The 24,174-nt window shown below is 60.9% G+C and overlaps 1 protein-coding gene across 2 annotated transcripts; it reads right to left on the reverse strand.

Moving 5' to 3' along the window:
* Positions 1-64: 64 nt before the first annotated feature.
* On the reverse strand, positions 65-24,174 carry CLK3 (CDC like kinase 3). 2 transcript variants are annotated; one of them, XM_029065099.2, is made up of 13 exons: positions 18,625-18,776; positions 14,505-14,718; positions 12,456-12,552; positions 12,057-12,123; positions 9,073-9,189; positions 7,633-7,799; positions 6,680-6,774; positions 6,428-6,557; positions 2,220-2,302; positions 1,773-1,852; positions 1,217-1,307; positions 416-595; positions 65-311 (listed from the first exon to the last, which is right to left on the reverse strand). In XM_029065099.2, exons 1-12 carry the CDS (start codon positions 18,774-18,776, stop codon positions 419-421), a joined length of 1,470 nt encoding a protein of 489 aa, XP_028920932.2. In that variant the 3' UTR covers positions 65-311; positions 416-418. The 2 variants fall into 2 exon arrangements, with proteins under 2 accessions (XP_028920932.2, XP_028920933.1); XM_029065100.2 differs by lacking the exon at positions 65-311 and adding an exon at positions 24,150-24,174 and having other exon boundaries at positions 419-595.

The raw sequence follows: 24,174 nt of genomic DNA on the forward strand, positions 1-24,174 counted from the left end.
AAGAGCGGGTGGGGCGCCCAGTCCTCCCCGCCGGCCGGTCCAGAAAGAGGTCCTTCACACTTAGTTCTCCAGACTGGATTGCTAAGAAACTACTTTTATTCACAAGCTCTGAGGCTGGGGGGAGGGGGAAGGACACTCGGGGAACAAGGGAGTTATCAAACAGTAAGAAACACTTTATTTTAACTTTACAACATATAAATATCTCGGGTCAGATCTGTGCTTTTCCCGTAGCTCTGCTCCTGTCCCTCCCCACCGGGGTTCCGCCTCCTCCACGTCGCCCGGGCGCCGGTGGTGCCGCGCCGGTCCTGCGGCTGAGGGCGGAGGGCAGTCCGGACCCGCCCCCCGCCCCGCCGCCCCCTCCCCCGCCCCCTGCCCTCTTCTTCCCCCTCCTCCCTGCCCCTGCCCCAGCCGCCACCTGTCATCTGCTCAGGTTGCGGCTGCAGCGGAAGGACCTCTCCTCGGGGGTCAGGCCGGCGAAGAAGGGGTGCTGCAGGGCCTCGGCCAGTGTGATCCGCTGGGCCGGGTCGAACTCTAACATCCTCCTCATCAGGTCAAAGAGCTGGGCGTGTTCCAGGGAGTCGTGGAGCATGTAACTCTGTTGGGGGCCGGGGGGGGGGAGAGACGTTCGGTCGTGTTAAGCGCTTACTGGGTGCAGAGCACTGTACTAAGCACCGGGGGGAAGTACAGTGCAACAATAAACAGGGCCAGTCCCTCCCCACCACAAGCGCACCGTCTGAAGGAGGCACAGAGTGGCACCCAGGCTCTTGGACGGACGCGGGCCTCCTCCCACTCCCTTCCCCAAGGACAATGACCGACGGAGCCATTCCCAGCTGGCTACAGCTCGAGGCACCTAGAACGCGGCGGAGGGTAACGGGGCTCCCTCGGGACACGGCGGGGGAAACCGAAGCTGTGGGAAGTGCGCTCACCCGCCCGGGGAGAAAGCCAGAAAGGAGAGAGGGCTAGTACCGGGCTCTTCTGACCCCCTACTACTGGACTCCGACCACCAAGCGGAGTGGAGGGCTCCAGGGTCACTCGTCCTTCCCCACCCTGGATCCCCGTCCCCCGACCCCGCTTCCCCTTCGGGACCTGCCCCTGCATGGCCAGTGCCACCAGCTGCCATTTACCCGAGTGACCGCACCCACTCCCCACTGTCCCCCGGGGCCCCGACCTTCCACTTCCTGGGAGACGAGGGGCAGGGAAGGGCCGTACCACCTACCCGTAGGGGTTTGCAGTTTTCCTTCACGTATCGGCCATCCGAGGTGTTCTCATCCCAGATCAGGCTACCTTTGTAGAAGTACTTCTGTTTCCTGGAAGACGCAGAGGGGTGTGAGGGGTGAGGCAATGGACCCCTGGGGAAAAGTGACGGGCCACGGCGGACCAGCCTAGACCAGAAGGGAGCTGGGGACCCTCCTAACTGCCATCTGGGAACTTGGGAACCCTGAGGTTGGGAGAGGAGTGAGTCCTAGGGAGCAGGGGTAGCGGGGAAGGGGGGTGGGACAGAGCAGATAGCGGGAGAAGGAAAGGGTGGAGATAGGTTGAGGAGATGGGGGTCAGGACATTTCCACAGGGGCAGGGGAGAACCTTTAAACGCCCTGAAAGGAGAAGCTGCTGGGCTGGAGTGAGAACAGCTGCTGCCGCCGGGTCTGGCCCCCCGCAGCCCTGCTGACCAAGAAAGGCCGGGGCTCCTGGGGATGTTCCCACCCCAAAGGTCGATGCTGGGCCCCGCCCCCGGGGGCCCCACACCCAGAAGGCGGTGTGGGGGGGTGGCTCACCTGGTTCTGTGGATCATGTGCGAGGGGATGGGCCCCAGAATCTTCTCCATCATCACAAGGTGTTCTCGGTTTTCGTGGGTCTGGGGGAGAACAGGGCACCGGGGAGTTATTGTGAGTTGGGCAGAAAGTAAAGGGAATGGGGAATGATGCTGAAGCCTCCTCTCCCCCTCCCCCCGAGAGCTGGAGAAGAGCTAGGCAGCCAGAAAAGGACCAGAGGGCCGACGGTTTCCCGGGCCAGCCTCGGTGCTGTTCAAGGCAGCCCTGCGGGGGCAAGAGATGGACTAGGGTCCCACCCATGGGGGCACCACGGCCGCCGGAAGCTCAGACCCAGTCCAGAGCGGCCGCCACTCACCCCTCGGACAGGGAGCGGGCCCTGCCGGAAAAGGGGTAGAGACCCGGGGGGGTGGGGGAGGACCGAGGAAGAGAAGGAGGGTGGACGCTAGCTACCTGGAAGAGGGTGAAGCCCCGGTAGTACTCGAACAGGATGCAGCCGATGCTCCAGACATCACACGGCTGCGCCCAGCCCAACTCTGAAACGACAGAGGAGGCAGGGGGTGAGTGAGCGAGCGAGGGAGGCGGTAGCGCTGGGGAGGAGGCGAGGCCCGGCCTCTCCGGGGACTCTTTTCTGAAGGCCGGTGGACCCGGACCGTGGATCCGCTTCAGATGGGATGACTCTGGTCACCTGACCGGGCAGCCCGGAGTTCAGTCTCCAACTCCTCCTCGGGGAGATTGTCTAACCCCTCCACCGCCGCTCCACCCTGGGAAAGCCGCCTTTCATTCTTGACCCGCTCCTGCCCCGCTCGCCGCTCCTCCAAGCCATCGTTGAAATCGGGCTCACCCCAGATGACACGGTTTCCCCTGCCCCTCTCTAGGGCGTCCCCATCTTCTCCCACTCCCCAAGACTCACGGGGAAAGGGAGAGGAGTTGACCTCCTCCTCTCCCTGCAACGCCTCTCTCGTACCATCCCATTCCACTCTCCCTTTCTCTGAAGCCCATAGCATCCACCTCTATCACTCCTTTTCCTCACAGCCATGATTTCCCACCCTCTGCCAGCCCCCTTAGACTTTCTCGAACATCTTTACCCCTCTCCTCTTTGGCCACGCCTCCCCCACCCACCGTTTTTAACGCCATTTAAGTGCTTACTCCGTGCTAGGCCCCGAACTAAGCCCTGAGACCGACACAAACTAATCAGGTGGGACACGGTCCACATCCCCCGCTGCTCCTCAGAGACTTCAACATCCACGTGAACGTTTCTGTCGACCTTCCTACTGCCTGCTTCCTCTCATTCCTCAACTCCACCGACCTCCCACTCCAGCCCGCCTCGCCCACTCATTGACTTGACCACAAACTCAATCCCATCCCATCATCTCTCCTCATGGGACAGTCTCCGACTTCACAAACTCTGAAATCCCACTCTCTGCCCAGCATTCTCTCTCATACGCCCCCCTCCCTGCAAATCGGACCTGTTCCCCAAACTGAGACCTCCAACCTTTTGCTGCCATCCTGTTTTCTGAAGTCAGAACACCCCATTCAGTCTCCATATCCAATCTACCTTCTCTCCTCTCCATACACAAATCCATACCCTCAACATTTCCAGGTAACTTCAATTCCCTCACTCCCCATCCTTCCACACCGATCTTGTACCACCAACCCGCAGTCCGGAATCCCCTCCACAGGTACGCTTTCTCGGGTCTTCTCCTTGAGCTGTGGGGCGCCGCTGGCAAAAATCCAAACAGGCCGACCTCACCTATCAGAAATTCACCCTTGTCTGCTTTTAATTCTGCCCTCTCGTCCACTCAGCTGCGATACTTCTCCATCCTTTCTCATTCCCACGGTCATTGCCTGCGACAGCTACTTCTTTCACCTTTCTCCTCAAACTGCGTCTCCCTGTTCCCCCACCCCCTGCCATCTTTTGTCCCTAAAATCCGGGCCACGTACTTTGGCGATAAAATTTAAACTGTCTGGCGTGGGGTCCCTAAGATCTCCCCTACTTTCTCCTCCAGCCTCCTCTTCGACACTCCCACCTTTCAAAGCAGACCTCCCACTCCTCTCATAATCAGCCTTCTCCACCTGTGCTTCTGAAACGTTCGCCCCCTCCACTCTCCCTCCCTGACCGCCACCTTCAACCACTCACTTTCCAATGACTCCTTCCCTGCTGCTTTCAAACATGTCCACGTATCCCAAAAATAGCCCCTCAACCTCACGGCTCCCCTTCTGGTTAACACCCCGTCTCCCTCCTACCATTCCTGTCCAAACTCCTTGAGCTCCTGCAATCTGGCTTCCTCCTCCTCCATTCCACACAAACTACCCTCTCTGAGGTCACCAGTGACCTTGTCGTCAAATCCAATGGCCTCTACTCCACCCTAACCCTCCTCGACCAGAGAGCCGCCTTTGACACGATGGACCAAGCCCTTCTCCTGGAAACGTCATCTAACCTAAACCATCCTCTCGTGATTTCCCTATCGCTTTGACCTTCCCAGCTCCTCCTTGGCCTCCTGCCCTCTGACAATGGGGGGGGTCCCTCAAGGTTCGGTTCTTTGGTCCCCTCCTACCTCCATCTGCACCCACTCCCTTGGAGAACTCATTCACCCTCAGCCCCACAGCGCTTACGTACATATTTATAATTTATATAGTATCTATTATTTGTTTATATTCTTGTCTGTCTCCCCAGCTAGACCGTAAGCTCCCTGTGGGCAGGGAACACGCCTACCAGCTCTGGTGTACACTCTGGTGTGGAGAGTACACTCTCCCAAGCACTTAGAACAGTGCTCGGCAATTGGTAAGCGCTCAATAAATGCCTCTGATTTGCTCCCATATCTTCAACTACCATCTCTATGCAGATAATTCCCAAATCTGCCTTTCCAGCCCTGATCTCTCTCTTCCGCAATCTCTCATTTCCTCCTCCTTCAACAGATCTACTCAGATGTCCTGCTGACACCTCAAACTTAATGTAGTCAAGAAAGAATTCATCATTGAGAAGCAGCGTGGCTCCGTGGAAAGAGCCCAGGCTGGGGAGTCAGAGGTCGTGAATCCTCATCCCAGCTCCACCACTTGTCAGCTGTGTGACTTTGGGCAAGTCACAACTTCTCTGAGCCTCAGTTACCTCGTCTGTAAAATGGGGATGAAGGCCGTGAGCCCCACGTGGGACAACCTGATCACCTTGTATCCTCCCCAGAGCTTAGAAAAGTGCACCTAGTAAGAGCTTAACAAATATCACCATTATCACCTTCCCACCCAAACCCTGTCCTCCCCGTGATTTTCCCATCCCCGTAGACAGCATCACCATCCTCCCTAATTCACAAACCCTTAATCTTGGCGTTATTCTCAACTCACCTCTCTCATGCGACCCCCACATTTAATGTCACTTATTTCCCACCCTGACTGGCAAACCAGTCTCCTCACTCACCTCTTGGCCTCCTCTCTCTCCCCTCTCCAGTCCCGACTCCACTCTGCTGCACTGAGCAGAACGAAAAACTGTGTAGTTCACTTTTCCCCACTCCTCAAGAACCTCCAACCGCTGCCCACCTACCTGCGCAAACGGAAACTCCTTTCCCGCGGCCCCCAGTCGGTTCCCTCCCTTCTGCAACCCAACCCACGCCTGCGCTCCTCTAACGCCCACCAACTCTATACCTTGATCTCTTCTATCCGGCCGCCGACCCCCCATCCCACGTTCTCCCCTGGGCCTGGGACTCCCTCCTTCTTGGTATCCAACAGTCCATTGTTCTCCCACTCTCAAAACCTTCCTAAAATCACAACTCCTTCAAGAGGCCTTCCCCGACTAAGCCCTTTATTTCCCCTATCTGCTCTCCCCTCTGCGTTGACTCTGCACTTGGCTGGGCACTCCTTAAGCACCCTGATACTCAGCCCAGGCCCACAGCACTTATGTAAACATTTTTATACTCCAATATTTTCCCTGTCATCTGTTTTAGCGTCTGTCTCCTCCTGTAGCCTGTAAGCTCCTTGTAGGCCGGGATCACATCTACCAACTCTATTATACTGTACTTTCCCAAGTGCTTAGTACAGTGCTCTGCACACAGTAAGCGCTCAGTAAACGCCACCGACTGATTGACTGAAACAGACCTGTCAATTAACCCCTACAGAGCATCTACTATGGGCAGAACACTGTGCCATGTGCTTGGGAGAATCTAGGCCAGTCAGCAGATCCAATCCTGACCCGGAAGACACGGACACTAGAACCAAGTACAGGTAGGAGGAAGGAATAGAGTGTGTAAAGTAAGCAGCAGGAGTCCAGTCGGGTCATCCAAGCCATGGGACATCTCAAAGAGGGTGGGGTCAGCAGGACCCCATAGGTGATCTCCGGGGCCCTCGACCGGCCAATCTGCTCGGATCCAGAGTGCCCCGCGTCTCCCCAACATCTCCTCTGCCCAGTACTTGCCCCTGGGCCGTCGGCAGCGGCCAATGGAATTCCTGGGAACCAGGGGCTGGGTGGGGCGGAGATGGGGAACGCCGCTCCACGGGGGAGAAGGCCCGAACTGGGGCGGGAGGGGAGGAGGAACATTTCTGGGGGGGGGGGAATTCAGCAGCTTTGGGGACCCCGAGAATTAAGGCCAAACGGTCAGAGGCCACGGGCCCCTGTTCTCTCCCTTCCCCACCTGAGCCAAGAGGTGGTGGGACCCGCAGGGACCAGTGCTCACCAAGGATGACTTCGGGGGGGCGATAGTGACGCGTGGCCACGATGGTGGTGTGGTGCTCATGGTCAAAGGTGGCACTGCCAAAGTCAGCCACGCGGATGCTGGTGTTCCTCACGGACTTTTCTTCACAGCTCTGAAACAGAGGCCGGACAGTCACTCATCAGGGACCTCACCCACCGGCTTTAGGGCAGCTCCGAGCCCCAGGCCCTGCGTCCATCCCCCCTCCCCCACCCCGGGCTAATCCACCCGTCAGACCTTGTGCTCATTGTAGAGGGTGTCGAAGTCGGAATTCACAAACAGGATATTCTCAGGTTTGAGGTCAGTGTGGGTCAACTGATTCTCGTGCAGGACTGCAGGGAAAAGACAGACAGACGGGCAGGCAGAATGAGCCTCAGTAACGGTCAGTTACTCCGCTGCTCACCACCACTGCCCAACCCTCCCGGAGGCCAGAGTTGGTGGCCCAACTCGTTGCCCCCCCCCTCCCCGGGGTGGCAAAGGGAATACACCTGGCTTGGCTTGGCCCAGGAAGCCAGGGGCTCCCAGCCCATTACTGACCCCCAAAGAGTCTCTCTGGGCTGGGCCAGAGCCAGGAATACCTCTCTCCCCAGTGAGCAGAGGGGTCAGTTGGGACGGGAATGATCTCTTGGGCCCCGAAGGCTGCCCACGCCTCTCAGTGACCGAGCCCGTTCCCGAAGGCCCAAGGGCCATGAGAAATCCGGCGTCAAGCCGACCTCATGGGAAAAAAAACCACCTGTCTGCTCCTTTGGGTTTCCTCACTGAGGGGGCAATGACTCAGAGCCCGCGTGGGACCTGGGCGAAAGCCAATATTCTCTTCGCTTGGGCACGCGGGTGGCCAGAGGGCACGGGCGGGGCTAAAAATCCTGGAGTCGATCAACCCTTGGGTTTTCAGGCCGAGCCCCGCACCGACTGTTCGACCTCATCCCAACTGGCCTGGGAGGAGGGAAGGAGGGAAAGGGGTGGCCTCCCGACCCAAGAGGAGGTTCTGGCCCAGCCCGAGACATGGATTTGCTCTGCCCCCTCCGGAGAAGCCAAGCCTGCTGAGTCTCCCTGGGCCTTCCAGGGCAGCCCCGGAACGGGAGTGGTGGTGACGGCGTGGCCACCAGGGTCACCGGGAGACGGACAGACCAACCCTCCCAGTCCAAGGCCTCCCTCTGGGGAAGCAACAGGCACGCAAAGGCGCAGCTTACATCGCAGGGCGTGGCACAGCTGGTAGGCCATATGGCGCACGTGGGGCAGGGGGTAGGGCTGGAAGTTGTTCTCCTTGAGAAACTCGAATGTGTTCTTGCCCAAGAGCTCAAAGGCGATGCACATGTGGCCATGGAAGTTGAACCAGTCCGACATGAGGACGCACAGGCTGCAAGAGAGAGGGGCGCATATCTGAAACCGAGGGTTTGGCCAGTCCTCGCGGGTGCAGGGCTGGGGGAGAGGAACAACGCCGACAGAACTCCCGGCCGGGACGGGAGTCGGACAAAGTGCGGTTGCTTGGCCTGATCGGCAGACGCTCCTTTCTTAAAATGTTATTCCTCGAGCACTACGTGCTGGGCACTAGACTCAGCGATGGGGGCAGTCAAGGCAGTCGGGTTGGTCGCGGTCCCTGGCCCACGTGGGGCTCGCAGTCTAAATAAGAGGGAATCCCCATGTTCCAGATGAGGGAACTGAGGCAAAGAGAAGTGAAGCAATGTGGCCAGGTTCCCCCGCCAGGGCAGACCAGTGGTGGAGTCGGCACCAGAACCCAGGTTCTTCTAACTTCTGGGCCCGGGCTCCCTCCGCTTGGCCACACTGCTTCTCTTGAAAGAGAAGGGGCTTACCCCCAATCCACCCACCCATGGTGCGGAGGGGCAGACACTAGGGCTCTCGGGTCTTCCGAAGGCTGAACGCAGGAACGAAGAACCCGGAGCAATGTGTCAAACCAGCTGCCAGTGTCAGCTTTTCTTGAAGTTGTTAGATGGGAGACTATCCCCTTGGAGCAGACGCTCCCCTAGCCAGGGGCAGTGACGGGGAGAAGGGGGTGAAAAGTGTTGGCTCCACCTCCCCGGCCCAACTAACTTGGTCAGTTTTCAGTGGGCCTGGGGGGCCCCATTGCTCTTACAAAAATAGCATCGCTATGGGGCGGGGAGTAGAGGGGAGGATGCACACTTGAAATCCCACTCCTCCCCTGCACCCACCCCTGGCTCCCACCCAGTCCTCGGCCCTCCCGGAAAAACAAGCCTCTGGGAGACAGGCAGTGGGAATATGGCTCCCTTTTCGGAAAACCAAGCCTGGACCACTCATCTCCCCCTCTAAGCTTACTAGGTCAGCCCTCTCGCCTGAGGCCTCCGCGTTGGGAGAGGGTCCTTAAACCGCCTCGGCACTGATGCCTGACAAATCGGGGGATCGAGGTGACCCCAAAGGATAAGGATCCAGCTTCAGAGGGGGGAGAGGCGGTAACAGGTGCCTGCGCGTACATACGCACGCCCCGGGAGCGTGGCCATCTGGGGGCCTTGTACAAGGGAATGGGAGCGTGAGAGGTCCCAGTTCCTGGCCGGAAGCGAGGCCCAGGACAGTGGGGACTGGGGCTGCCGTGTCCCCAGCCTCCTCCGTGCCCCTGCCCCTTCCCTGAGCAGGTCCCGCGGCGGGGAGACACTCACAATTTGTTCTCTTTGTCTTTCTCTCTGATCTTCTTGAGCACGTTGATCTCCAGCCTGGCCGCTTCGCGGTACTTCCCCACGTTGCGGATGATCTTCAAGGCAACCTGGGACTTGCCTCTGCGGGGTGGACAGAGAAGGCGGGGGGACAGGGATCAGGCCTCCCATCCCCACCGTCCACCACCCGGCCCCCCCGGGGGCACGGAAAGCAGCCCCCAGGCCCTGGACTGAACACTACCAGGTGGCTGGATGGGGGACGGGGGGCGGGATCGGGGAGTCTGTGTTGAGCCTGTGGCCACGCTGGGCTAACGGGTAGGGGTGAGGTCTGCCTCGGCCACCCCGGCCTAGCGGAGTACGGACAGCTGTCGTGACCACACTGGGCTAGCCGGGTTGGGGTGATGACTGCCGTGGCCACACTGGGCTAGCAGGGTAGAGAGAGCTACAGTGACCACGCAGGGCTAGCTGGGTAGGGGTGAGATCTGCCCTGGCCACAGTGGGCTGGCAGGGTACCGAGAGCTGTCAGTCAGCCAGTCGATCGGATTTACTGGGCACTACTGTGCGCAGAGCACCGTACTAAGCACTTGGGAGAGGACAACTTAACAACAGACAGACGCAATCCCAAGTCGCGATCGCACCGGGCTGGCAGGGTAGGGAAAGCTGTCTGGGCTAGCCGGGAAGGGTGAGCTGTGTGGCGGCCACACTAGGCTAGGAGGGAAGGGTGAAGCCTGGCCCCCCTCTCGGTCTCCTGCTTTGTTTCTCTCCGAGATTCCGCCCAGCCCGGCTCTATTCAGAAAGAAGGCGGTCTGGGATCCCTGACCCGGTGGCCACATGCGGCAACGGCACCAGGCCGAGCGGGGAAATGGAAGGAGCTCCAGCTGCTTCACGGCACCCTCCGATCACCGGTCACGGCAACTTGGCCGGGCAGATAAGGAGCAGGAAGGTACCAGTCTGCCTTCTCCTCGGTCTGCTCTCTCCAGGGAGAAGAGAAAGCGGAACGCCCACATTTCGTACTCTCAGCCCGGCTGGCATCATCACTCTCCCCGGCCCGGTGGCGTGTTTCCAGACTCAGCCGTTCGGTTCGGTGGCCAGAGGCCCCCAGTACAGCCGGGTCCACCCCCAACCCCCATGCGTTTCCACGCGGTCTAGCGCTTCTGCCCTCCGACGGCCCAGATGGAACAAACCTCCCTTTGTTAGGCGGAAGCAGCCTGAAAACCGCTTGCTCCTCCAGGGCTGGAGGGAACTCAGAGAGAACGGGGGAGAGGAGAGGGAGGAAGGGAAGGAGGGAGATAAGCAGAGCGCCAGGCGGCAAAGAAACATCAGTTTCTGAGAAGAGCCGGGTCAGTCTGGGGCGAGGGAAGGGCGAGGACGGAGAAGGAGGGGGCTTCCGGGCAACCGAGGGCCGGCTGGCCGGGCGGGGCTCCGTCGGGGCGAGACCAAGAATGAGGCCTAGTGGGAAGAGCCTGGGCGGCGGGGGGGACCCGACTTTGAATCTCAGCTCGGCCTCCGGCCTGCAGGGTGACCGCAGGCAGGTCCCTTCACCCCTCTGGGCCTCGGTTTCCTCCTTCGTAAAATGGAGATCCAATCCCCGTTCTCCCTCCCCTTTAGGCTCTGAGCCCCGTGCGGGACAGGGACTCCGTCGACCTGGTTGAATGACATCGACCCCCAGTGCTTACCGCAGTGCCGGGCACAGAGTAAGCGCTCAAATGCCACGATTATGATTGTCGTCATCATTATGGATGATAACAAGACTAATGACGACCGGCACCAGGCACCGTGAACATCGACTACGACGATCGGACAGGGGATGGCCTTCCCGCGCGTACGACGCGGACGGGACCGTGGCTCTCCTCGATGCCACGCCCGCACCTGAAGGTGAACTTCACCGTCGGTGGGGTCTGAGGTGTTGCTCCGGAATCCAAGACGGAGGTGTTCAGCAGGGATGTACTTTAGAGTCATGAAAAATTGGGGCCGGAGGGGAGGTGCGTCTGATCCCCCGCCCCACCAATCAGGCCCACCCCGGCGGCTGCCGTCGGTTCCCAGGAGCACCGTGCCGTTCACCGACCCGACTCTGACCGGGAGGAGGGACGCCAGGAAGGGGCACCCCCAGTTAGTTCCACCAAGCAGCCGCGGGCCGCCGTGGGAAGCAGGACGGCAGGGCGCAGGGACCCGGGGTCGGCCCCGGGCCAACATCCCACGGTCACGCGGGAGGAATTTCCTGGATGCGACTGGGTGCCGGGCCCCGAAGGTCCATTATCGCTCCAGAGGAAACGCGACCAGGGCCAACTGACGCCACTCTAGGATGAAGGGTGAGTAATCAAAATCGAATCCCAGAGCCCCCAGTCAGATCCAGAGCTAAGTCCCCATGGGCCTGTGCCATGGGGAAGGGGAAGCGGAGGGACATGCGGTGGGGGAAGACGGGCCACCTAATCGCCCCCGCCAGCCCATCGGCCGGGGCTCCTGGCAAGCGACTGCCTGTTTCTGAGAGGGAAGTTCCGAGTTGGGCTTGCTCCTCCAGGGCCACAGGGCCCTCCCGCCACCAGAGCTCATGGAGGGTGGCCGCGGACGTGGGCCGCAGCCCCCAGGAGGGGAAGCCACCTGGGGCCATGGCTCAGGGCGGCCTGGCCGGGAAGCTGACAACCAAGGCGCCAGCTGGGATGCAGCAGGGCGGATTCGCCCTGGCTGGAGGGAGAGACCAGACCCGGGAGCGGAAGCGGCCAGGCCGGGGGCCGGGTCGGTTTACCTCCCCCGCAAGGCTCGCCGCTACCGGTCGCGGGAGGGCCAAGGGCCCGCCGCAGGGGAATGCCGCCCAGGAGGGAAGCCGCCGCCGTCACGCGGCTCCAGCACTCCGGCCTCCGGGGTCTCAGTCTGACCGGCCAGGGCCCCTCGTACCTCTGTCCACCCTCCGCCTCCCGGACCCCACAGACAGCCCCGAGAGCTGCGATTCCCCACCCGCCCCGGAGAGGGGAGGGGGTTCCAGCGTCACCTACCTGGCATGGTCGAGGCACTCCACCACTTTGCCGAAGGTTCCTTCCCCGAGACTGCCCACGATCTCATCTAGGAGAGAAAAGAGGGGCGGCGTGAGGACCCCAGAGTGGCCGGGGAGCAGGGGGGAGGCGGCGCCTGCAATTTCACAGCATTCAATACTCCAAAAAAAAAAGAGGTCTCCCTCTCTTTCTCTCTCTCTCTCTCTCGCTCGCTTTCTCTCTCAGCGCTACCCTCTTTAAAAACAGAAGCTGCTAGTGTCTGCTTCCTTCGGGCATATAGTGGCCGGCCCCCGCTAGCGAGCCGTGTGAGCCCCAGAGGCCCCCTCCGGAACAAGGAGAGAGAGCTGGTCTAACGGGGGGATAGGGAGTAGAGAGGTAAAGTTTTACGAAAGGTGGCTGTACATCGCTCTTGGAGCCAATCGCCGATCCGGCACACCAGGTGACCCTCCTTGTCATCTTCCACGCTCCTGCTGCTCCGTTTACTGCTCTGGCGGCTCCTCTGCACGCACCGCCCCCCGCGAACGCCATCCGACCGATCGCGCGGCGGGCGGATCCGATTGGCACATTGAGGTGTCGGGCAGAGGCGGAGACGACGAGGAGACGCGGCCGGGTGGTTGGTGGGTTGGTTGGTTGGTTGGTTGGATTTTCCAGTTCCCAGCATTTCATAAGGCACACGGCATATATAACGATAGGGATATTGCAAGGGACACGTCAAGACACAGACTGACTTCAAAAACAGAAAAGTAAAAACAGCTACAGGTATGTCAAGAAAACTCTGGCATTAGCTCTCAGGCGGGAAAGGCAGCAGGCGCTCCGACGGAAAAAGACCGGCCTCTTCTCCGGAGGGCCGGCTGGGTAGCTGGGAGGGCTCCGTCCCAGGGTGCCCACCACCGAGTCTCTCTCCTCCTCCCCCCCGCCGCAACCCCGGGTCTCTCCTCCGGGCCGGGGACCCGGGAACGGGTGGACGACGCGCTGAAGGGGGCATCGCCGCCTCCGGCCGAGGCTCCCCCGGCCACCCGCTCGGGGTCGGCGGTTGGCTCGTTCGTCCGGGAGAAGCCGGGCCCCGCCCCGACCGATGCCGGGCCTGACGGGTGGCGGGGGCGGGGGGGTCTTCAGCTAAGGGCCTACCCCTCGCCCCCCCAAGTAACCCCGGCCTGCCCCTCGCCTGCTTCCGCTCAGCCCTTCCTGCTCCGGGAGCGGCCAACCGAGGACTCCTCCGAAGCCTTGGCCGGCAACCCCGGCCGGTTCCCCGGCAACCTGCGCTCACTCCTCCACTCCAAAGAGGAGGCACGTTCTACCACTTGGCCACCGGCAGCTCGCCGTGGCTGCGGCCACCTCCGCCGCTCTGGGCTTCTCCTCAAAGAGCCGGCCCCGGGCCTGCCGCCCGGGGCCCAGGAACTCCAAACACAAAGACACAGTCCGGGCCGACTGGTGCCTGGTGCCCCAGCCCGGCCCAGAGGCCGGGGGGCGGCAGCTCAGATCACAGACGGAGCCACGGACCCAAAACGCCATCCTGAGGTCCGAGGACCGAGAGACTCTCCACCGCGCCGGACGGGCGCCCTCACCCTAAGACACACGATTGAGGAGCGGCAGTTCGCCGCGCCCCCTCAGCTTGGCCCTGCGCCACAACCCGCCGCCGCCGGAGAGCCAGGCCCGGGACGGGGGGCCCAAACCGGACCCCCACGGTGGCCCGCCCTCCAGGCGTGGACCCGACCAACGGCGTCGCCGACTCTCCCGGTCCGGCAAGAGCCCAGGAAGGAAAGCAACCCAATTCAAAGCAGCACAACTCGCAGACTCTCCCCCTGGGGAGGCCAAGGAAACCACGGGGGGGCGGGGGGGATCCGGTCCCCCGCCCGAGAGGAAGCGACCCTGATTACGCCTGGAGGCCCCGGCCGAACTCCCACCACGAGTCCCGGCCGCTCCCGGCCCCTCACCGAGCGGCCCGCTCTATGGGCCCAAGCGCAGGGAGGAGGAGCTCTGAGCCAAACCTTCGGCACGGGGTGCCCCTGACGGCCACAACCGAGGCCCTGGCGCGCTCTCCGCCCCGAGGCCCGGCTGCACGTGGCGCCTGGCATCGTTCCGAGCCCCCGGGGCCAGGGCGAAAGGAAGGCAAGGAGGACGGGGAGGGAGTCCGGGGGGCGAGGGAGAGGGACAAAGCCCGCCGGGCACACGACTGCTCCGACCACCGGCACCACAGCCTCCGGATCCCCGACGGGCCCGTCGGCCGGCGCCCCGGAGGGCCGGGATCCCCCCGCAGGCCGGCCCCGGCCTGAGCCTCCGGACCCGGGCACACCGAGCCTGGCCGTGCCACCCCGCGGCGCAGAAGCGGACGGACGAGACACACACGAGGGATCAGAGGTACTCACCCAGGTTACCCACATCTGAAAGAAGGCTCGAGAGAGTAAGTCAGAGGGGCGACGCAAAGGCCGGTGGGCTCCGGCCGCTACTCACCGAGGAGGCGCTGCTACAAGACCTGGTGCGGCGTTTGCGGCAGTGGTGCGGGTGCTTCCGCGGCCGATGGCGTTCCCTCTCCCGGGATCTCCTGCGGTGGTGCGGGCGCGACGAGTAATAATCCTCTCCGAAGGACGGGCTCCGGTCAGCAAACCTGTAGGCCTCGTTCTCCCGGTGATCGCGGTACCTCCTCTGGTAGGGCAGGCGGTCGCGGCTGTGGGGGACAAGAGGCTGGGTCGGGCCGAGGCCGCCTCCTCCCCTTCTCCCACTCTGAGGAGGACTGGGCCCTGGCGGCCCCCCAGCCAGGCAGTCGGCTCCTCGGGGGCAGGGGTCACGTCCCCTCCCTGACCGGCCCCCTCCCGGGTTCCCGGCCCGGGGCTCCGCCCCCGGCCAAGACGATCCGCCGACGGACCGTCCGGTCCATCTCCTCCGGCTCCCTGCTCGGCCTAGGCTGGGACACCCAGGCGTAGCCCGGGGACGGCGCTGCCTCCGGCTCAGGGGACGAGGCCCCGCGAGGCCCCGCATTCCCACCCAACCCAGGTAGGGACTCGGGCCAGACCCAGGCACGAGGCGGGAAAGTGCCAGGATCTATCACCCGGGCACCCAGGGCCTGGGCTCCCTCTCCAGCCATTCGGACGTGGGGGGAGGTGCCTTCGGCGACCCTGTCTGGGATGAATAAGATGAATCCTGGCCTAGAGGAGGGATGGGGGCTAGATGGCTCCCGGGGCCTCTGGCCAACCCAGGGGAAACGAGCCAGCGCGGAGGCTGGATGGGCGGGTGCCACATTCCGGTGCTTGCAAGCGGCAGGAGATGAGGGTACGGACTGGAACCAAGGGAGCCAGCTCAGCCCCACGGCAGAGCCCGGAAGGCCCAGATATTCAGACTTGCTGTGGGAGCCATCAGTGGTATTTACTGACCGCTTACTCTCTGCACAGCACCGTACTAAGTACTCCTTGCCCTCAGTGAGCTCGCACTGCGATGATGGCATTTGTTAAGCGCTTACTACATGCCAAGCACCGTTCCAGGCACTGGGGTAGATATAAGATCATCAGGTTGTCCCACGTAGGGCTCACGGTTTTCGTCCCCATTTTACAGATGAGGGAACTGAGGCCCAGAGAAGTGAAGTGACTGACTTGCCCAAGGTCACACAGCTGACAGAAGTGGCAGAGCCGGGATAAGAACCCACGGCCTCTGACTCCCAAGCCCGGGCTCTTTCCACCGAGCCACGCTGGAGACACGTTATTAAGAAGAAACTAATGGGGGGAAAGAGGAAACAGCCGAGAGAGGAGGACTTGAGCAGCAAGGATGAGCAGCTGGGTCTACAGAGGCCGAGAGCAGACAGAGAAGCCTCTCGAGACTCCCTGGCTAAGGGGGAGGAGTCGGCTTCCTTCTTCCTCCCGGATGCGGCTTTGGCACCGTTTCACCTCCCTCATCCCTCTCTTTCCCTGCCTTTGGAGCCCACATCACCCACCTCTACCACCCCCTCCCGTTACTAGTCAGGATCATCCGCCCACCCCCCCACTATGCCCCACCTCCAACCTTCTGAACCATTTCCAACCCTCTGGCACATCCTTCCACCCTTTTTCCAAGCCCGCGACGATCCTTGGAGACTTCAACATCCACAGAGATGTTCCCGGCGACCCTTCCGCTGCCACTTCCTGTCTCTCCTCAACTCCGCCGACCTCCTTGCTTCACCCCACCCATGCACCAACTTGGACGCACACTCCATTTCGAGGCCTCTAGTCTCTGCACAATCTCCACCCACACCAACCCTGAAATCCCCCTCATCCCACCACAAGCCCCTCACCCACCTTCTTTCCCACACACCCTGGCCCCGCAGACCTGTCCTCTTCGCCCCAAGAGACCTCCACGGATTTTCTGACCCCCATCAATTTTCTCAAGTCATCGTGCCCCACTTAGCCCCCGTAACCAAACTACCTTCCTCTGATGGCCAAACCGACACCCTCTACACCGCCCTCTCTGCTGAATTCAACTCCGTCGTTCCCCTCTCTCTTTGCCAAACTCATACCACTAACCCACTCTGTTATATCGTACTCTCCCGGGAGCCTAGTACAGCGCTCTGCACACAGTAAGCGCTCAGGATGAGGAGCAGCACAGAGCGGTAGAGGAGCAACATGGCTCAGTGGGAATGGCACAGGCCCGGGAGTCAGAAGGTCACGCGTTCTAATCTGGCTCCACCACTTGTCTGCTGGGTGGCCTCGGGCAAGCTGCTTCACTTCTCTGTTCCTCGGTTACCTCACCTGTAAAATGGAGGCAAAGATCGCGAGCCCTCTGTGGGACAGGGACTGGGTCCAACCTGATTTGCTGGTACAATGTCTGGCACATAGTAAGCGCTGAACAAATACCAGAAATATTATTATTGAATTATTATTATTACCCTTGCCCGTTTTAAACTCTGCCCTCTCCTCTGCCCAGCAAAATTGTTTCTCCGTCCTCACTGATCCGGATGCCCAATGCCCTCGCCAGTTGTTCCGGATGTTTCGCTCCCTCCTCAAAATCCCTCTCCCCCTGCCTCTCCATCTCTTGCCCTGATGACCTAGCCACATACTTTACTGAGAAAACTGAAAGCGGCAAGTGTGATCTCCCTCAAATCTCCCCTGCTCCTCTCCAGTTCTTCCCTCTTCCCACCCCTTCTTCAGCTCTCCTGTCTTTCCCACCAGTATTTCAAGAGATCTCCTGCCGCCTCTCAAAATCCTGCATCTCCGACCCCAACCCTTCACATCTCATCACAACGCCTGCCCCCTCCCTGACCATCATCTTCAACTGTTCGCTCTCCAGTGGCGTTTTCCCCCACTGCTTCCAAACACGCTCACGTTTCCCTTCTCTAAAAAAAAAAACCCTTCCTTGACCACGCGGCTCCCTCCAGTTACCGCCCCGTCTCCCTCCTCTCCACCCAAACTGCTACCATGTCAATCTGAGCACTTCTCCTATCCCGACCTGATGCTGCAGCAGCCTCCTTGGTGACCTCCCTGCCTCCTGTCTCTCCCGACTGCAGTCCAAACTTCGTTCTGTTGCCTGGATCATTTTTCTACCAAAACGTTCACTTCATGTTTCTCCGCTCTTCGAAAACCTCCAGAGGTTGCCCATCCACCGCTTCATCCAACAGAAACTCCTCACCGTCGACTTTAATCCCCTTGCCTCCTTCTACCTCTCCTGGCTGCTTTCCTACTACAATCCAGCCCACACATTTCACGTTACTAATGCCGATTTACTCACCGCACCTTGATCCCTTCTATCTCGCCGTCGACCTCTGACCCGCGTCCTGCCTCTGGCCTGGAACACCCTCCCTCTTCATATCTGACCGACGGTCACTCTCCTCACCTTCGGAGCCTTATTAAAAGCACACCCCCTCCAAGGGCCTTCCCCAACTAGGTCCTCATTTTCTTTTCTCCCACTCCCTTCTGCGTTGCCCTTGCACCGTTTATTCACTCCTTCCTCACTCCCGCCAGATTTATGGAAATATCCATAATTTATCTGTGCTAACGTCTGTCTGCCCCTCTAGACTGTAAGCGCCTAGTGGTCGGGGAACACGTCTACTTGCTCTGCTGTGGCTTTTTTTTTATGGTATCTGTTAAGCACTTTCTATGTACTGGGTACTGTACTGAGTGCTCGCTGAGAGGGGTGTATCAGGTCGGACCCAGTCCCCGTTCTACATGAGGCTCAAGGTTTTAATCCTCATTTTACAGACGAGGGAACTAAGGCCCAGAGAAGTGAAGTGACCTGCCCTAGGCCACCCAACAGACAAGGGGCAGAGCCGGGATTAAAACCCAGGTCCTTTGGCTCCCAGGTCCGTGCTCTATTCACTCAGACACGCTGCTTCTCAAGTGTTGTCATCTCCCAAGAGGTTGGTACGGTGCACCTGGTAAGTGCTCAATAAACACCATTGGTTGATTGATTGACTGGTTGACTGATCTGGAGGTGGGCGTTTTAGGTCGGGGGGAAATGAGGGCCAGACTCCAAAGGACAAACGGCCTGGGGAGCCCCGCCCGTTCGGGTGGTCTTTTCGGTCCCCCCACCAGCCATCCAGGCAGGGCGTGCCGGGGGTCCGTCCGGTGCCTGCCTCGCGGTGCCCGCCCGCCCTCTGGAGCCCCGCGCTCACCTTCGGGACGGAGATCTCCTGGGGGGCGGCGGCGGCAGCGGCGGGTACCGCAGCCTCCCGTCGTGCTCCCGGCTGAAGGACCTCCTCCGCTTCCACTTGGGGGTCAGGTAGGGATCCTGCTCGGGGGAGCGGTACCTCTTGCAGTGATGCATCTAGGGTGCAAGGTGGATGCTTTAAGGCCACGTCGGTTCGGCCCGGCCCCGCCGGCCCTGGGAGGCGGCTGCGCCAAGGGGGGTGCTAAGCAGAGCGTCCGTGGTGCCCTGGCAGGCTGCCACCCCCTTCCCCACCTGTGCCCTCCCCCCACCTCTCATCCCTTCCCCCCGCCAACCCCCGGCCCTCCCAAGGGGGTCCTCGTTAAAGGAAGGAGAAGGCTGGCGGCCGCCGGGCGGGGCCCGGTCCCGCCTGTCGAACAGGACGAACCTCTCAGTAGATGGCACGGGAGGAAAAGCTCCCCTGCCCTGCCGGAAAACAAAACACCGGCCTTCTGCCCGGGCCGTGGGCACACGGGGGCTCCGCAAAAAAACGGCCCCGGAGGAGAAGCCGCAGCCAGACCGGGCCAGCAGGCAGGAGGAGCAGGAGGAGGAATAGGACGAGGAGGAAGAAAAAGAGGAGGAGGAGGAAGAGGAGGCAGTGGGGGAAAGCGGGTCCCCTGGGCAACGATGGATTGCACCCCGTGGGTTCAATCCTCCTTGAAGTGACCTCTGTGGTGGGCTGGCAGGCAAGGGGGGAACGGGCTGGGTTGTCACCCCGCCAAATTCTCCTCTAGGTAATCCCCTGGTCCCTCCACCCCTCCTCCTTCCCGAACAGAAGAGAAGAGACTAGCTGGGCAGACAGGACCAGAGGGTGGGGCGGGGGGCACTGAGGGGCTTGGGGGAGGGGCGGCCCTGTCTGGGCTCCATCTTGAGATCCAGTGTTGCCCAGTCCAAGGCCTCAGGTCTGCCGGTTGCCCTGAGGATGGCTGGTCAGAGCACGAGGGCTCCCAGATCCCAGAATGATTAGAACAATAATACTAAAATGATCTCTTAGATGCTATGTACCGAGCCCTACGCTACACACGGGGGTAGAGTCGGTACAATCAGATCGGACCCCATCCCAGATAGGCCTCTTATGAGAGGGAGGACAGATACAGGGGAAGAAGCTAAGGCACGGGAAGTGACTGGCCCAAGGTCACAAAGTGGGGAAGAGGCAGCGTCCCAGGCTCTTTCCACTGGGCTTTGCCAGGTCCCGCAATGGGGTGGTCCCCTGGGGCCAGACGGCCCACTGGATCGGCCCGATCCTTGCCCTTGCCCCAACACCTCTTTTGAAGGGACACTGCCAGGAAACAAAGGAGAAAAGAACCCTCACCTTACCCTCTACCTGGGGAGTTGCCGACATCCCATCCCCTCCTCTTCCTCCTCCTCCCTTCCAGCTCACACTGCCTCGCTTTTGGGGAGGGGGCAATGTCTTGGATTCCCTTTTACTCTCTGGGCACCACAAGTGGGACAAGAGGGCAGCTGCCCCACCTGCTCTCTGGCAGGGCCGGGTCTCCTCTCCGGGGGCAACGGCAGAAGGGAGCCACAGTGAAGTCACCGCTGCCCGGCAGGCCCTCGTTGACCCTCGGGTTCAAACGCCACAATGGGACTGTGTCACCTCCCCCCCCACCCCCCCATTAGATTGTGAGCTTAGATTGTGAGCTCCCTTTGGGAGGGGAACGTGGTGCTGTGTCGTATTAATAATAATACTGGTATTTGTTAAGCGCTTACTATGTGCCAAGCACGGTTCTACGCACTGGGGGGGGATACAAGGTCATCGGGTTGTCCCATGTGGGGCTCCCAGCCTTAATCCCCATTTGACAGATGAGGTCACTGAGGCACAGAGACCCAAGTTAAGTGATTTGCTTTAAGTCACACAACTGACAAGTGGTGGAGCTGGGATTAGAACCCATGACCTCAAGTCCGCGCTCTTTCCACTGAACCACACTGCCTCCCGGCGTGTGGAGCTGTACTGTTACTCTTCCAAGTGCTCAGGCTGCTCCTCGGATGGCCCCCGGGGCTCCGGTGTACCACGCGGGCAGCGGCTCGGCCCGAGGGCAGATCGAATGAGCCGGGCAGGGGGGCTGAATCCAGGCCACAGACGCCAGAGGACTGGCGACCGATGGGGAAGGGGCAGCGGGGGTGGGGGTCGGCGTGTGTGCCTAAAACCGTGAGGCGGCTGGCTCCACGGCTCAGGGGGGAGAGGGGAGCCCCCGTCTGACCTCGAGGAAGTCGTTTAACCGGACCTCAGTTTCCCTCCCTGAACTCATCTCCCTCCCAAGGATGAATCAGTGTCCACGAAGCCCTCTGAGTGCCAGGGAGGTAAACATTATAAATACACCCAAGCCCATCTCAAACCGGGCTGGGGTTTGTCTGTTTAAGATGCCTTTTCTGATCAGCTGACTAATGTTTTACTGCTCTCCTGCTTTAAACCCCGAGGCGGAGGGCCCAAGCCGTGGTACGAAAGAAACGTCTCATTAAGGGCAACCTAAGACAGCTCGGCACCGCCCAGAGTAAAAGCTTCTCAGCTGACCAGAGGGACGGATCCGCCTTCACCTTTCGGACCCACCGGGCGGTCCTCCTGCCCCGGCCCTGCTGACCTAAGAAATCCCTGGGAAGGGGACGGACGGACACACACACACACACGGACACGGACGTGGAGGACAGTTTCCAGCCCCCTTCCCCACTCAAAAGGGTGGAAACCCCTGGGGGACCCCGCTAGATCGAACCATCACACGACCCGGAAAGCTTCTCTGCCCACGGCCTCAGGGAGAGCTTTTAGAAAGAAAGCTGCCAGAGCCCGTGCTCCCAAACCGAAGAGACTCTCCCTCCTGCAGGGTCCTGGCCCGGCCCGGCCCGCGGGAGGCGGCCGCCTCGCCAAGGTGCCCGCTGTCGGCCCAGAGGCGCTCGGGGGGCAGGCTCCGGGACGGCGTTCGTTTGCTGTCGTCGTCAGAAGGAGAACTGGGCCGACGGGAAGAGCAGCGAGTCAGGCCTGTCGTCAGCCAGGGTGGCGTGTGTGTACACACGCACACACAGACACACACAGAGACACACAGACACACACACAAGCACACACAGGCACACAGACACACACACCCTTACCCACCAACCCAGCATCCCCGGAGTTATTTTTGGCCGCGGCTCGCAGACTGCCGCATCACCGCCCTCCGCCACATCGCAAGTCTTCGGGCGGGGGAGGATTCTGGGGTCAGGTGGAAAGCTACCAACTACGCAGGGGTCCCTGAGGACTCCCTGCACCCTCCCCAGCGGGGGTTCCGTGTCCCGTCCGTCCCCCTTCCCCACCCCCGGGACCAAAACCTCCCTCTCCACAAAGCCTCGGGGGCTGGATTCTTGGCCAAGGGCCCACCGTGGCCCACCGCTCGGTCCCCTGCTCTGCGCACAGGAAGCGCAGTGCTCTGCGCACAGTAAGCGCTCAGTGAACATGACTGAATGAATTAATACAGCACGCCGTGGTGGACGGGGCCTGGGAGTCGGAAGGTCACGGGTTCTAATCCCGGCTCCTCCACTTGTCCGCTGTGTGGCCTCGGACGAGTCACTTCGCTCCCCGTGTCTCAGTTTCACCCTAACAGAAGCCCGGGGAGCGTAGTTTTGGCTCCGAGGCCGAGAAGGGGGGCTGGGGAGGGGGCTCGTTCGGGTGCTTTCCTTCTCAGCCCCTTGGAGGACTCCCAGCGTCCGCCATATGGCGACGGGCAGGGCGACGGCTGGGGCGGGAGGCCGGGGGCGGCCCGGGGAAGGCTGACGGGGCGCTCGGGCCGGGAAACACCTGGCCTGAAGGAGATCGGGGGAGGCGGGGACAGGAAGAAGACACGGGGACGATAACAATAATAATAATAGCACTCGTTAAGCGCTTACTAGGTGCCAGGCACTGTTCTAAGCGCTGGGACTCGTCTGCTCATTTGTATAGACTTTTATTACCCTATTTATTTTGCTAATGAGATGTACATCCCCTCGATTCTATTTATTGCTATTGCTTTTGCCTGTCTGCCTCCCCCGATTAGACTGTAAGCCCGTCAATGGGCAGGGATGGTCTCTATCTGTTGCTGAATTGTGCATTCCAAGCGCTTAGTACAGTGCTCGGCACATAGTAAGCGCTCAATAAACACTACTGAATGAGTAGAAAGTAATCAGGTTGGACACAGTCCATGTCCCACTTGGGGCTCAAGGTCTTCATCCCCATTTTTGTGATGAGGGAACCGAGGTCCAGAGAAGTGCCAAACTGTACTGTCCAAGCGCTTAATACAGTGCTCCTCTACACCCAGAAAGCGCTCACTAAATACGATTGAAGAAATGAAGGAACGCAGCAGTGAGTTGCCCAGAGTCACCCGGCTGACAAGTGGCGGATTCAGGATTGGAACCCATGGCCTCTGACTCCCAAGCCCGCGCTCCTGCTGCTGGGCCACCAGAAGGGGAAAAGGAGTGCGGGAGGAGTGGGGGGAAAGAAGTGTGAGAGGAGCAGGGGGGGATGAGGAGTGTGGGAGGAGGAGGGGGAAATGGAGTCTGGGATGAGGAGGAGGCGGAAAGGAGTGTGAGATGAAGGGGAGGGAAAGGAGTGTGAGATGAAGGGGGGGGGGAAGGAGTGTGGGAGGAGGAGGGGGAAATGGAGTGTGGGATGAGCAGGGGGGGAAAAGGAGTGTGAAAAGGAGTGTGGGATGAGGAGGGGGGAAAAGGAGTGTGGGATGAGCAGGGGGGGAAAAGGAGTCTGGGATGAGCAGGGGGAAAAGGAGTGTGGGATGGAGGGAGGAGTGTGGGGTGAGGAGGAGGAAATGAGATTTTGGGATGAGGGGGGAAAGGAGTGTGGGAGGAGGAGGGGGGAAAAGGATTGTGACATGGGGGAAGGAGTGTGGGGTGAGGAGGGGGAAATGAGATTTTGGGATGAGGGGAGAAAGGAGTGTGGGAGGAGGGGGAAATGGAGTCTGGGAGGAGGAGGGGGAAAAGGATTGTGACATGGGGGAAGGAGTGTGGGGTGAGGAGGGGGAAAAGAGATTCTGGGAGGAGGAGGAGGAGGAAAAGGAGTGGAGGATGAGGAGGGGGAAAGGAGGCTGGGATGGGGGGGAAAGGAGTGTCGAATGAGGACGGGGAAAGGATTCTGGGAGGAGGAAGAGGAGGAGGAGGAGGAGGAGGAAAAGGATTGTGGGAGGAGGAGGGAGAAAAGCAGTCTAGGATGAGGAGGGGGAAAAGGGGTTTGGGAGGAGGAGGAGGAAATGGAGTGAGGGAAGAGGAAGGGGGGAAAGGAGTCTGGGATGAGGAGGGGGGAAAGGATTGTGGGGTGGGGAACGGAGTGGGGGGGATGAGGGGAGGATGGTGTGAGGCCTGCGGCAGTGGGGGAGGGGAGGGGCGCCAGCCGACTCCTGACGGGGGGGGGGGGAGGGGGACCCTGAGGGAGGGAGGGAGGGAGGGAGGGAGGGCGCCCCGCCCCCCCCCCCCCGGCCTCCACAGCAACCGAGGAAGGAGAAGCGACGGGCGAAGGGGCGGGTCCGGCGGGCCGTGACTCACCGTGTCCCGGGCGGCGCGGCTGGGC

This window comes from Ornithorhynchus anatinus, chromosome 5, assembly GCF_004115215.2.
Source record: "Ornithorhynchus anatinus isolate Pmale09 chromosome 5, mOrnAna1.pri.v4, whole genome shotgun sequence".
Lineage (NCBI taxonomy): Eukaryota > Metazoa > Chordata > Mammalia > Monotremata > Ornithorhynchidae > Ornithorhynchus > Ornithorhynchus anatinus.